Below are 15,451 nucleotides of genomic sequence, written 5' to 3'. Positions count from 1 at the left end.
GGCTTGCATATTGTAAAGCTTGCTGTTTGTGTAGAATTGATTTGATTGAGGCGGTATGGCGTGGCGACCGACAACATTCTAGGCCGTGGGTCTGTTAATTCGAGGGCCGCAAGGTTTTGTGCCGTGGGCCTATATTAGTTTGCCTAGGCCGTCGTGGGTTTTTTTAGACTAAAGTTGGGCCGTGAGACACAATAATGTTAATTTTATATGGTGCATAACATGTTGACCCGTGTGGCGTGTGGCCTCTAGCTTGGGCCATGTGCCGGCTGAGCTAGTTTTGAGAATTTAGGACATTGCCATTAAATTGTATCCATATACAAATGGACACCCAGGTGCAACTGAACCCCAGATTCAATATACAATATTTGTTTCGTTGGATTTTTGGTGACGAGGAAACCCAAACACAGCCCACCAGACTTCAACCCAATGATAAATCCACAGATCTTAAAGAGATCTTGCGAGTCATGAATTGTGTATATTCATTAAAAAGGGGTATTTTCATTAAACACAGTAACGCTCAGACAAAAAGATATATTTGGCTTGTGAAAGCAGTTCATTCACTTACCAGTTATATGGCCCAATCTTGGTCCCATGGGAACACTTTTGCATGATACAGAAGATGTAAGTATGCTCCTTAGAAGAAGAAGAAAAACATCAACGAATTCTTGAACAAAAGAAAGATCCAATGTGCAGTGACAGAGTCAACAATGTCTGCATCTCTCACGGATTAGTATGGCGGTTTGTAGAGTGAGATGATGGTTGCTCTCAAAGTTGGCACCATTCACATGGATTCCCGCATTAGACTAGGAAGGTCCCTGTCAATTCATCTTTGCTTCTGGAGCTATATTTATTCGATCCTTCTCCTTCTAGGTTCATAGGAAAATCCACCATCCACATCTGAAAGTCCTACTTCAGTTCTTCTCCTTGAAGATGAAGGTGCATAATTGGAACTGATTCTCATTGTATCCTCCGAATCTGAAACTGTCAGTAAATCAGTTTGTATAATGGAAGATGAAGAAGATGGAAAATTTTATTGCATTGTTTAGACCTGAGGCTGTCGACATATCAGTTTGTATCCTGGAAGATGAAGACATTGCAGCACTACCATTGATTTCTACGGTATTTGTTGCATGGTTGTCCACGATAATGTGTGCAGCAGTCGCAGCAGCCTCTGGGCTTGACATGTACGAAGCAGAAGGGGGAACTGTAGAGTCAATTTCTTCAGCTGTTTCATGAGTTCCATTTCCAGGTTGACCAACACTGATAATGTGGGAAAGTGAATCGGTGTCAACATGTAGACGACGTCGATGTCTCCTTCGGCCATGGGTGTTAATATATGCCTCAAGGTCCTCTACTAATCTTTCTGCTGAATCTGTAGCTGAGTTTAAGGCAGAAGAAAGGGAAGCAGCTCCTTGCAATAACAGTCTTGAAGCTTGAAGGGAACGGTGGCGCTGATTGCCTTCTATTGCTATAGCTGGCAACATTTGGGAAGCATGAGATTGACTACTCAAAATGTTACTTCTTTCTTCAGGGACATGTCCATTAAGATCCTCTTGTTGATGAATTCGTTCCTGCACTGCATCAACAATATTTTCTCGCACGACTGTCACCTCAACTGGAGCAGAGAATGTGCCACGATTAAGGAGTTGCTGCCTCAAAGTCTCAGTCCTGTTGGCACGAGGCCTCGGAGGAACTATCAATCCTGACTCCTCCAACTTGGAACTGGAGGTACCATCACCATTCCCGTTTCCGTAAATAGGAGTAATGCCTGTGTCTGTCACCTCTCCATTACATGCGGGACATTCCTTCACATTTGAGTAAGCATATGGCAACTGATAGAAGCATGGCCAACAAAACAAATGCCCACAACATGTCAGTATAGGATCTTTTGGAATGTCCAAGCATATATGACAATCAAAGAATCCATCGCGATCATTTGCAGCCTTCCTATCATCCATATCTGTAGCCAAAGCCCTAGCGATCAAAAAAGTATTACCATATTGTTTTCCATTTCTTCCATATGGAACCATTCTTTCATGAACAGAAACACTGTCCTCTGCAGTAATCGGTCCATTACCATCCTGAACTTCAGGTGCAGCAGAGACCACAGAAATGTCCACTTCTTGATCAGTACTTTGTGGGTGTCTCCACCTCTGGTGCCACCTAGCCCTGGAGGTGACCGCTTCAAGTCGTCTGATACGTTCTTCAATCCGCCCATGAGCAGTTTCTAGATCATTAATTAAAGAACCTAACCCTAACATTGAACCATGAGAAGGCTCCAGAGGTTCTTGGTTCAAATCAAGATCCATTTTCTCTTTCTTACTTATCCCACGCCAAAAAATACCCTAATCCAAGTCCAAGTTTGTCTTTTTGAAAAAATAAAAGCCAAAGAAAAATCAGGAGAAAGTTTCACATACCAAAAATTGCCCAAATATCCCCTTCCCTGCCAAAAAATCTTCAACTCAAAAGACTCTGCATCCAGAACTGCATTTAATTTTTCTTTAGTCATTCTGCACTTTCTTTTTGGGCATATCATAATAATATAATATTAACATTTCACAAATAGCATATTATTCTTTAGTTATTGACATCGTAACTTCTAAAAAAAATCAAAACATCTATAACAAGTTAGATACAAGAAATAGAGATAAAAATATTTATAAGCTAGCTAAGACATGAGAAGGGAAAATTAACGACCTAAATCGTATAAAATGCATCAAAGATACAGATGTAGAGTTTTGGTTAAGGAAGTATCCAAGGTAAGATATCTTGGTGTGTGTTGTTTATGGATAACATAGTTTTAGTGGTTGAGACAATATTGAGAGTTAACTCAAAGCTTGAGATGTGGGGGCAAGTCTTAAAGGCTAAATGATTTAAATTAAGTGGGATTAAAATATAATATGTGAAATATCACTTTAGTAAGAGCATATAAGGGAACGAACAAACGATCAAATTACATTTGAGAGAAACAACAAAAAAATAAGGTTTTTAAATAAATTGGCTCGATTTTTCAAGATATCAAATAAAGATGATGTTAATAGGCTTAAGAATGGGTGGATGAAGTGGAGAAGTGCATCCAGGATTTTATGCGACCAAAGGATTCCTCAAAATTTTATCGGTTAGTTATACGACCCACACGGTGATGTATGGTTTTGAGTGTTGGGCTATTAAAAGACAACATATTCAAACCATGCATGTAGCAGAAGAAACATGCATCATCGTAGGTTGTATAACCGACCTAAAACATGAATGTAATAGAAATGCAAATCCTTAGTTGGATGTGTGGCCACACGAAGGAATATATGATAAGAAATGAAACTATTATATTTAAGGTAGCAATCTCACCAATTGAAAATAAGTTACAAGAAAAACGTTGGTATGAACATATAAAACATAGAGATGATGGTGCGACGATAAGGATAATCGAGAGAATTTGATGAAAGTATGATTCTCGATATAAATTAATGACAAAAATGAATACACGTAGTGAATTCCCGTTGATTTTTTCTCATACATTTATGTATCCGATCCCAAACTTTTGGGATAAAGTATCAGTCCTCTCGGATAATGATGATGATCAAAGCATCTATAATGTATTTTACTGCTGAATTCCAATGGCAACAGAAATTTTCTCTACAGTAACCAACTTCCAAGCAGACGCTAGCTAAGTTAACGATAGAACATCTCATACCCAGAGATGAAATTGCAATTTCCATTGACGAGCACCACATTTTTCACACAAGGGAATCCGACTATTAGGGTTTTGGGGACCCAGTCAAAAGAATGAAAATTGAGACTAATAATCACAAATTAAAGCATATCAAGAATAGCACTCGATCATTTGACATTGGAAATTCCATAGTAGAGTGAATATTAATTCCTCGAAACTTTTCGGTGACGCCGATATGAAAAAGAAAAACATTGATTCCCAATATTTCAAAGGCGCACAAGTTTCAGTGTTTTCGTTCAGAGAAGTACACGATCATACATAACAAAGAAATAAAAAAAAGAGATGATCATAAACATAAGAAGAACGAATAACCTGTGTAGAGAGATCATCTTTGGATCCGATTCTGGAACTGCAATTCGATTTCGCTTATCAGAGAGAAGGAGGGAGGCGCGAAACTGTTAAAAAAGAAGAAGGTGTAAATTAATTTAGGTAATAAAAATGCCTTCCGAATATATTTAGGTTCTTTCTTGCCTAGTGCGAGCGCTCCACACGACGTCGTTCCGCATTTATTTTTTGTTTTTCTCCCCTGTTTTTTGTTTTCCAAAAAAGTCATATTACTTTTTGGCATAAGATTTATTTGTTCAAATTTTAGGTAGATTGACTTTGTTTCACACAATTTGATAATTTGGTTTCATTATTTTATTTTATCACCACCGCTTTGGTTAGCTACCCACCCACCGGATAATTGGGTGCTAAACTTCAGGGCACATGGAAGACTGCACAACCCCCATAGATCAGTCGATACATGTGTCCATTCTTGTGTAGCATTCAACATTGCCATGTACCTGGAACTTGAAGTTGCCCCTTGAATTGTTGAAGCTTTGTTTGGCATCATTCTAATGGCACGTACTTTTGCAAGACTTTTCCTTATTCCAGCAACACAAGGCAGTGATGTATTTCCATAGAAACTCACCTCAAAGCCAACTTCAGGGTTGTTTTCAATGGGACTACGTCCACCCATTTCTTGTGGCAGAACACGTCTCCTGCTTGCACCCACTTTATCAGAAAATAAACTAGTTCTATTGAGAAAATAGATATGGATAAAAAATGTACCTTTAGTCTATCAAATATAAAGCACCATCTTCTTACATTGAACCCTCCAATATCCATCAACAACTTTCTTAGAAACCATTCTCATGAATCTCCATTCTCCCTTTCTACCACTGCCATGCTATAGGCACGATTCCATTGCAACCATCTTGAGGAACTGCATTTGTCCTCCATATGATGTTTTCAAAAAACAACCATCTAAATCAATTAAAGGTCTACATCCAGCTAGAAAACCATCTCTAGGAGGGGCCAAGCACATGTAATATTCTTTTGAACACAGCTGGGTCTTCAGGTCTGTCCCTATCCACCAGAATGTTGCATGTGCTACCTACATTGGTCCTCAAAATCTCAGTCATGTAACTTCTTAATTTACCATATTGTTCTTAATGCTTCCCATCGATGATTTCTAGTGTTTTCTTCTTTGCTCTATGGGGGAAGGTGACCTTGGTGACCTTTATGTTGGCTCCAACACATGGGATCCACTTGTACCACACTCACAACTACATAAAAAATCAATATTGGGTTCCACCTCTATTATAAAAAAATCAAGCCAGTAAATTTACATCAACGTATCAATACATTTTATTAATCCAGTCACATCAGTAAAACATGTATTCCAATACTATTTGTTGTGCGGAGTAAAAATTTACCATTGCAATTGCTAATTCATTTCTCTCTTTGCGGGTTAAGATTAACCAATCTCTTTAAATTACTACTGTAAAGACAGAAAACGACATTTCAACAATTATTAATTATATTAATTATTATTAGAATAATAATAATGGATGGATAGATAGTGGGCAAAATATGATTAGACGATTATGCCCCTACAGGTGTTGGCAATGGGACACTAGTAGTCTTTTGTCCTTGTATTGAATTTTGTCCTCTTCTGTTTGCATGACATATATGTGCCACGTAGTACTCAACCAGAGTCTTCATTAGCAATCTTTATCACAACCATTTTTTATTGTTATCAGTATATATTCTTCGATGGTTCTCCCAACAAGAGCCCCTAAAATTTGTTCTTCTTGCGTAAACATCCCTTTTATAACAAATAACGATATCATACAAATTTAAACTTCTTATATGTGCCGTTAGATTCAAGTGTACAAAATTTTTTCATTTGACGACAAGTAATCTTTAATATTCCTCAAAACTAACTCCTGTTTCAAGGACGTCACAAGAGCTGAGATCGAGGATAGGATGCTCCCCTACAAACCGAGCACTATCCTGCATAAGGTAGTACAAAAGCTAGGAAGGGCTCGACGTTTGTGCTCGGGGGACCTTCTCGACGCTAAAATAAGTATATAGTAAAAAAGGGAGAGTGCTCTCGATCGAAACTCTCTTCTCCCAAATTCTTATTATGTATGTCTGAGTGCAAGAGTTGAGAATCTAGCATGTATCTTGTACATGTGGTGGATGATCCCCTCTCTTTATATAAGCTTGAAGATGTCAATAATGGGAAATCATGGGTCTCTACATTAACCGCTGAGATTGTGGGTGAGTACATGGGTTAGTGGACCCAACATTTACTCCACTTGTAATTGACCTCTTTATGAGCTCTAGATTGTGGGCGTGCTTTCATACCGAGCATACATGCTCGGTGGGATTCCGGGGGAGGCTCATCAATCATGTCGAGGTGCTCTTCTCCTCTCCCTCTATGTAAGCTCTTATGGACTCTTGGTCCTCTCGTTGACTCTTGGTCCTCTTGTGGACTATTGGCCCTCTCGTAAACTCTTAGTCTTCGGGATAATGAGTGTGTGCTCAGATGAAACACTCAGAGGTACTCTTCGGTCTTGTCGAGGAGCTTTCCTCCTCACTTTCTTGAATGCTCATATGATGTTGTTCACCTCTCAATGACACGTGTTGAGACAAGTGTCATGTTTTCATTGGAGGTTATTTTGGGTATCATCAAATATAAATGCGATTTCTATGTGTGTTGTTTATTTGTTGACATGTATATATATATATGTACATCCAAATTGTAGAGTATATTTTATACATGGTAATGATAGATGACTTATACCCTAAAATCTACATTTATTATTATAAGGTACTCTTAAGAAAACATTTGGTGGCTCAAATTAAACCACTACAGGGTCTGTACTGTGCAATATATTTTCTACTTTAGGTTCAATTTAATTAATTTTAATGTTTTTAAACAAATTACCAAAAAAAATACAATATTTTTATGGTATGGATTACAATGATGTATATTTCGTAGGAAAAAACTAAATTTATTGACAAATAAAACAAGTTAAATAGGTGTTTGATCCAACACTACATAATGTTTCATATTTGTATTAATATTTTATTATCGAATTTATTTTTTTGCCTATAAAAAATACATCATTGGAATTTATACCACAAAAACTTTGTATTCATTATTTTTTGGTAGTTATTTAAAAGAATTAAGGTTCAAATTAAACGACTCTAGGGTTTTTTATTTTTATTTTCTGTAAATATGAATGATTAATTGCTTAACTTATTGTGTTTTATAAGGATTTTTTTTTTTTGTTGATAAGTGTTTTATAAGGATATTTAAAGAATACAAAAAGTCGGCTAAAGAAAAATACTAGTGTGAAACGGCGCCGAAGCAAAAACAAAAAACGGCTAATTTTTTTTATAACACCTTGGCTCATTATTTAAATTTTAAAAGTTAAAAAGCTAGCGTTACCCTTCTCTAAACCCGATAGCGTAAAACGGCATCGCATGAAACCCTCACCGCCTCGTAACGGTCATATCAAAATGCCTAATAAAATCTTTCACTCGTCACTCACTCGCAAGAGAACACACAAACAGGATACCTAGGAAAACCCTGTGAAGGAAGTCAATCGGAGACGGCCAGCCATATACTATCTCTGATTCCGAGTAAGGAGGCTTTGGCTTTTTTCAATATTTTCTTCGCTCTTTCAGCCCAATCAGATCCCGATTCCATTCTTGTCTTTCCTTTGCAGGGTTCTTTGCCACCACGTCCCCTTCTCCATCTGTTTTTCGTTCGTCGCCGGACGCGTATTACCGACACAAACCATTGTGTCTTGGGCTAGACGATTTAGCTGTTAGGGTTTTTTTGGTTTGTCTCTCTGTTTCTTTCTAATTTGATCAATCTTGTTTTTTTATTAGGGCTTCGTGTTAATGTAAACATGCATCGGGTGTTGTCACGTATAAAGATGTTTGGGGTTTTTGTGTTTTCTCGCCTTGTTTTTTGAATTTTTATAACTGGGTTTTATTAGGGTTTGCCTATTCTATACGTTCGTGAGTTTAGGATTTCTTTTCGCTTTTCAATCTCTCTCTCTTTACTAGTATCTGTTTATGCTATTGAAGGTGGTTAAGTTTGAGGGTCTGTGGCTTTCTTGGTTTGCTTCAGTGTGGCTTGGCTTGGTTTAGGCATGGGTGGTTATTGCACGAATAAAATTGACAGTTCAAGTCGAAAGTTTGATAATTGAGTTTTTTTGGGGGTTTTTTAAGAATACTTCTGTGCGTTTTAGTTTTCTTTTTTTGATTTTTATTTATCTTTCCTTTTTTCTGAAAAAAACCTGACAATCTGTTTATGATATTTCGAAGGTGGTTAATTTGGAGTTTTTGTTTCAAGATTGGCTCTGCTCTGCTTGGTTCAGGTAACGGTGGTTCCTTTATGAATCAAACTGAGAATTACATTATGCTGCAGGTGAAAATATACAGATGCTGGAGTTTTGGTAATTGGGTTTTTTTAGGTTTTGGATTTTTTATACTCTTGTTTTTGTTTTGAGATTTGCTTGGCTCTGTTTAGGCAAGGGGTTCCTTACATGAATATGGTGAGAATTTGTTTCTTCAAAAACATCAGAAGTCAATAGCCAAAGATAATTAGGTTGAAATAGTGTTTGGCCCCTTTTTTTTTTAAAAAAAAATTTACTTCTTAAATTTTTAGATTTCCTTTTATTTTATGATCTCTCTTAATTTGTTTATGTACCCTGACAATCAGTTTTTGATACTGAAGGTGGTTAAGTTGAACTTTTTGATATTAAAACTGTTTCGGTTTTTGGGTTTTTCTCTTTGTATTTGGAATTTTGATACTCAGGTTTTTTTTAGTGTTTTGACTTTTTTTTTTTGGACCTTTTAAGTTTTAACTTTCTGTTTGATCTTTAATTTTTTATTCTCAGTTTTTTTTTCTTCTAATCCCTACAATCAGTTTACGAAATTAATCCCTAAAATTAGTTTATGATTTTTATTCTCTGTTTTTTGAGATTTTCTTGGCTTTGCTGTATTTTGTTTGGTGTGGCTTGGTTTGATTTAGGCAAGGGTGATTCCTTGTATGAATAAAACTGAGAATTTCATTCTGCAAAAAACATGCAAAGCTGTTGTCATGAAACCAATGAAATTGTTTGGGTTTTTGAGTTTATTTTTCTTCTTTGTATTTGGAATTTTGATGATCAGTTTTTTTAGTGTTCTGCTTGTTTTTTAATACCTTTTGAGCTTTAGCTCTCTCTTTTGATAATCAGGTTTTTTTTGAGTTTCTGTTTCGTGATTTTCTTGGCTTTGCTGTATTTTGTTTGGTGCGGCTTTGGTTTGGTTTAGGCAAGGGTGATTCCTTGTATGAATAAAACTGAGAATTTCATTCTGCAAAATACATGCAAAGCTGTTGTCATGAAACCAATGAAATTGTTTGGGTTTTTGAGTTTATTTTTCTTCTTTGTATTTGGAATTTTGATGATCAGTTTTTTTAGTGTTCTGCTTGTTTTTTAATACCTTTTGAGCTTTAGCTCTCTCTTTTGATAATCAGGTTTTTTTTTGAGCTTCTGTTTCGTGATTTTCTTGGCTTTGCTGTATTTTGTTTGGTGCTGCTTTGGTTTGGTTTAGGCAAGGGTGATTCCTTGTATGAATAAAACAGAGAATTTCATTCTGCAAAAAACATGCAAAGCAGTCGTCACGAAATCAATAATATTGTTTGGTTTTTGAGTTTTTTTCCTCTTTGTATTCTGAATTTTGATAATCAGTGTTTTTTTTTAGTGTTTTGCTTTTTTTTCTTTTTTTTTTCCCAATACCTTTTGACCTTTAGCTCTCTCTTTTGGTAATCAGATTTTTTGGAGTTTCTATTTTGAGATTTTCTGGCTTTGCTGTATTTTGTTTGGTGTGGCTTGGTTTGGTTTAGGCAAGGGTGATTCCTTGTATGAATAAAACTGAGAATTTCATTCTGCAAAAAACATGCAAAACTGTTGTCATGAAACCAATGAAATTGTTTGGGTTTTTGAGTTTATTTTTCTTCTTTGTATTTGGAATTTTGATGATCACTTTTTTTTTTTTTTTAGTGTTCTGCTTTTTTGTTTTCAATACCTTTTGAGCTTTAGCTCTCCCTTTTGATAATCAGGTTTTTTGGAGTTTCTGTTTCAAGATTTTCTGGGCTTTGCTGTATTTTGTTTGGTGTGGCTTGGTTTGGTTTATGCAAGGGTGATTCCTTGCATGAATAAAACTGAGAGTTTCATTCTGCAAAAAACATGCAAAGCAGTCGTCACGAAACCAATAAAATTGTTTGGTTTTTTGAGTTTTTTTTCCTCTTTGTATTCGGAATTTTGATAATCAGTTTTTTTTTTAGTGTTCTGCTTTTTTTTTTCAGTACCTTTTGAGCTTTAGCTCTCTCTTTTGGTAATCAGATTTTTTGGACTTTCTATTTTGAGATTTTCTTGGCTTTGCTGTATTTTGTTTGGTGTGGCTTGGTTTGGTTTAGGCAAGGGTGATTCCTTGTATGAATAAAACTGAGAATTTCATTCTGCAAAAAAATGCAAAGCTGATGTCACGAAACGAAACCAATGAAATTGTTTGGGTTTTTGAGTTTATTTTTCTTCTTTGTATTTGGAATTTTGACGATCAATTTTTTTTTTTTTTTAGTGTTCTGATTTTTTGTTTTCAATACCTTTTGAGCTTTAGCTCTCTCTTTTGATAATCAGGTTTTTTGGAGTTTCTGTTTTGAGATTTTCTGGGCTTTGCTGTATTTTGTTTGGTGTGGCCTGGTTTGGTTTATGCAAGGGTGATTCCTTGCATGAATAAAACTGAGAATTTCATTCTGCAAAAAACATGCAAAGCAGTCATCACGAAACCAATAAAATTGTTTGGTTTTTTGAGTTTTTTTCCTCTTTGTATTCGGAATTTTGATAATCAGTTTTTTTTTAGTGTTCTGCTTTTTTTCTTCAATACCTTTTGAGCTTTAGCTCTCTCTTTTGGTAATCAGATTTTTTGGAGTTTCTATTTTGAAATTTTCTTGGCTTTGCTGTATTTTGTTTGGTGTGGCTTGGTTTGGTTTAGGCAAGGGTGATTCCTTGTATGAATAAAACTGAGAATTTCATTCTGCAAAAAACATGCAAAGCAGTCGTCACGAAACCAATGAAATTGTTTGGGTTTTTGAGTTTATTTTTCTTCTTTGTATTTGGAATTTTGATGATCAGTTTTTTTTTTTAGTGTTCTGCTTTTTTGTTTTCAATACCTTTTGAGCTTTAGCTCTCTCTTTTGATAATCAGGTTTTTTGGAGTTTCTGTTTTGAGATTTTCTGGGCTTTGCTGTATTTTGTTTGGTGTGGCTTGGTTTGGTTTAGGTAAGGGTGATTCCTTGCATGAATAAAATTGAGAATTTCATTCTGCAAAAAACTTGCAAAGCTATTGTCACGAAACCAATGAAATTGTTTGGGTGTTTGAGTTTATTTTTCTTCGTTGTATTTGGAATTTTGATGATCCGTTTTTTTGGTGTTCTGCTTGTTTTTTAATACCTTTTGAGCTTTAGCTCTCTCTTTTGATAATCTGGTTTTTTTTTGAGTCTGTGTTTCGTGATTTTCTTTGCTTTGCTGTATTTTGTTTGATCTGGTTTGGTTTGGTTTAGGCAAGGGTGGTTTCCTTGCATGAATAAAACTGAGACTTTGATTCTGCAAAAAACATGCAAAGCTGTTGTCACGTAACCAATAAAACTGTTTGGGTTTTCGACTTTTTGTCTTTGTTTTCGATATTTTCATAATCAATTTTTTTTAGTGTTCTGCTGTTTCTTTCAATACCTTTTGAGCTTTTATCTCCCTCTTTTGATAATCAGTTTTTTTGGAGTTTCTGTTTCGAGATTTTCTTGGCTTTGCTGTATTTTGTTTGGTGCATCTTGGTTTGGTTTAGGCAAGGGTGGTTCCTTGCATGAATAAAACTGAGACTTTCATTCTGCAAAAAACATGCAAGGCTGGTTGTCACGAAACCAATAAAACTGTTTGGATTTTTGAGTTTTTCTCTTTGTATTCGGAATTTTGATAATCTGGTTTTTCTTAGCGTCCTGCTTTTTTTTATAATACCTTTTAAGTTTTAGCCTTTTATTTTTATTCTCTCTCCGTTTTTATTCTAATCTCAACTATCAGTTTATGATATTGAATGTTCTTAAACTGGAGTTTTTGTTTTAAGATGACTCAGCTTTTCTTGGTGTGGTTTGGTCTGGCTTGGCTTTGTTTAGGCAACAGGTGGTTGGTTCCTTGCGTGAACAAAATTGAGACTTTAATTCTGCTTATGTTTGATATCATTTTCTGAACTTAATTGGATATTGTAATTGCTGTACTGCCCACTAGTTTAAGAATCAATATGTGACTTTTCCTAGGACCTAATTAAAAGATGAATCTTGTTGTTCAACAATACTCAGCTTTTCTTTGTGTGGTTTGGTCTGGCTTGGCTTTGTTTAGGCAACGGGTGGTCCCTTGTGTGAACAAAATTGAGAATTTCATTCTGCTTATGTTTGATATCATTTTCTGAACGTAATTGGATATTGTAATTGCTATACTGCCACTAGTTTAAGAATCAATATGTGACTTTTCCTAGGACCTAATTAAAAAATGGATTTTGACGTTCAAAAGATGGATCTTGTTGGTCAACAATACTCATCTTTTCTTTGAGAATTTCATTATGCTTATGTTCGATATCATTTTCTGAACTTAATTGGATATTGTAATTGCTATACTGCCACTAGTTTAAGAATCATTATGTGACTTTTTCCTAATTGAAAAATTGATTTTGATGTTCAAAAGATGGATTTTGTTGTTCAATACATAAGTTTTCTAGTTGAAAAATGGATTGCTTATGTTCGTTCATAGTATTGTTATCATTTATAATAAATTATAAGAAATTTAATTTTTTAGTTGATAAGTACTTCTTGACTAAGAATTTATGGCACCAGTGATATAAAAGGAAAATACAAGGTTTTCCTAGCATTTGCAATTGCTTATTGCTGCCACCTTTCTATTTGCGTTGCTTTTGTATTTGCGTCTTATATAATCCTTTGTAAAACGAGAGCAGCAGAGGAGATCAGATGATTGCTAAACGAGTAATTGGAGAAAGTGGCCTGAGGTAAAATAAAAGGAAACAAGTTGAAATAATCTATAAAGCTTTTTGTTTGTATATGGTGTAGTTTCTAATTCTGATAATTGAATTTTCTCAAACTCTATCCAAGGCTATTCATGGATACGACTCAGCCCTTGAATCTTAAAATCATTGCGAGTGTAGCCATTTAGTTAGAGTTGGTAAGAGTCTCTAAAATCTAAAGCAGTGCTTTAATAGGGTGTTTTGACTGCTTTTAGAGAAGAGGGAGGAGGGGGTCAACTGCAGATGTTGGGGGCTGACATTCAGATGATCACAAAAGATAATGATTGTCATGTTTGTTCTACTTTTTGTTTTGGACCGTGGTATGAATTTCTTCAATCTCTCTCTTGTGTAGCGTGGACAGAATCACCTGCTCATAGTGGGGTGATTCTGGTTTCAAATGGACACGCTATAGTGGTCTGTCACCAAGTTTCTCTGTAAATCGTCTTGCATTGCCTTTGTGAGGGCCATTATGGGATGACTTGGGTTGTTATCTGTCAGCCAAGTTTCTAACTTATGGTTTTTCATGGTTCACTGATAAAGAAAAATACAAGGTTTTATAGAAGTACCGTTATATTAATCTCTCTCTCTTTATGTGCTCTGATGCCTCTTGCTTATTCTTTAATTATCTGATGCTTCATTCTCTTCTTTATTTGTTTCGATGGTTCTATCAATCTAATTTTTATTTGCAGCATGTTTCTTTACACAGGCTTGGTATAGGAGAGAGATTAATACAAAGAATGACTTGAACATGTCGGAGGATGCAGAGGTCACATTTGGGGGAAATAGACCTATAGATAGTGAACAGAAAGAAATTGTTCACCAATGTCCATAAATAGCAGCAAAACAGTTCCACATAGCAAACTTGGTGTTGTTGCCATTTGTGGTTTGTGATATGAACTTTCCTGTCTGGTGTGTTTTTTTCAAGCAAGGGAAATGTTACTTGGTCAATTCCGTAGTATTTTGTCTTCAGGTTACCTTTTGTTTGTCATCTCATATCTATATATCTATAATCCAGTGCTTTTTTCGTTTGAGTTTGGTGTATTTTTTTGGTTTCCTTTTCTTTTTCTTATTCCTTATGCAGCGAAGAAGAATGGCATGGAGATATCTATACTGATTGTCGCTTGCATCTCCAACTTTTTTTTAGATTCAATTTGACCTTTTCTTTGGTTACTAATTTGCTTTGATGGCTGACTGGCTGCAAGCAGATGAGGTTAACAGCTATTTGCAGGTAAGTAGTGTCCCTTCTCAAGAGAATTGAATTGGTCAATACATCGCCTTTGTTAAGGTACAGGTTTTCCGGACCCTGCTATATTTGAATATGGTCTTTTGGATTTTGAACTTACTGTTGTTTAATTCTTGGAATACATGGCTACCCTTGGAAGAACTTGGTTGGGAACCCACCCAATGCCTCCAGAGTTTTGGATCCTCCCTTCAGGTCTTACAATGCATCCAGATGGGTGAATTTTTTTCGTTTCTCTAAAGCAAAAATACTACAAAGTGGTAATTAATTGGTTATAAAGGATACAAATCAAAGACACTCTCATGGACAATATATATTTGTTGGGTTCCCTTTCTTTTTCAGCTTTAGTCATGTTCGTGTTAACTACTACATTGTTCTGGTGTTTCAGGGCAATGTTCATTTAAGAACTGAAGAGGGTACAGTGTTTTGGTGGGTGTTGATTGATATTACATGGAAGTTACAAATGTTACAAATGTTCTCCTGAAGATCAATGCAAAGGTAAGTCATATAAGGATGAGTTAGCAGACTTCTTTCATTGTTTGTTACATTTATTTCATGGTTGAGGGGGTATGGTTGTCCTTATTATTACAGATTTTGAATCCCTGATTACTTATTAGGGGCCAACTGGGAAGGAGCATATTGATGTTCAAGGAGACATAGCTTATGATGTTATGATGTTGTGCCTGAAGTAATTAGATCTTCCTTTTCCTTGGTTTCTTATCACAAGTATCAAATAGTGTTTCTGAATTTTTGGTTTGTGTTACCTTCAAAACTTTTGTCCAGACTACGAGTCCTGTTGAAGAGTTGATCAAAGTGTGGCCTGCAATACAACTCTCCTTCAAAGGAATTGTAGTTTCCAAGCTGCAGAGACATTCATCTGTCAATAGAATTGTGCAGAACGTATATACTTTTTGGTAAATCATTTTCTCTGACTATTAAATCATTTACAAGTTACGATATAATTCCAGTTATTGCTTGACTAATGAATCCATGATATGCCTGTCTTTGTTTTTCTGAAATTTAGCATTTGAATTTCTTCCAGTGAGGTTTAGCCTACGGGATATTCGTTTGGATGCAAGTGTATTT

At 35.6% G+C, this 15,451-nt stretch overlaps 1 protein-coding gene across 2 annotated transcripts; it reads right to left on the bottom strand.

Moving 5' to 3' along the window:
• Positions 1-474: 474 nt before the first annotated feature.
• On the bottom strand, positions 475-4,157 carry LOC120013687. 2 transcript variants are annotated; one of them, XM_038865577.1, is made up of 3 exons: positions 4,043-4,157; positions 1,049-2,484; positions 475-981 (listed from the first exon to the last, which is right to left on the bottom strand). In XM_038865577.1, the coding sequence occupies exons 2-3, from the start codon at positions 2,307-2,309 to the stop codon at positions 848-850; spliced, it is 1,395 nt and encodes a 464-aa protein (XP_038721505.1). In that variant the 5' UTR covers positions 2,310-2,484; positions 4,043-4,157; the 3' UTR covers positions 475-847. The 2 variants fall into 2 exon arrangements, with proteins under 2 accessions (XP_038721505.1, XP_038721506.1); XM_038865578.1 differs by having other exon boundaries at positions 475-975.
• Between the last annotated feature and the right edge of the window lie 11,294 nt (positions 4,158-15,451).

The sequence above is a fragment of the Tripterygium wilfordii genome, chromosome 13 (assembly GCF_013401445.1).
Source record: "Tripterygium wilfordii isolate XIE 37 chromosome 13, ASM1340144v1, whole genome shotgun sequence".
Classification (NCBI taxonomy): domain Eukaryota; kingdom Viridiplantae; phylum Streptophyta; class Magnoliopsida; order Celastrales; family Celastraceae; genus Tripterygium; species Tripterygium wilfordii.
The sequence above is the reverse complement of the archived record's forward strand: the minus strand, read 5'-3'. Positions and strand labels throughout refer to the sequence as shown.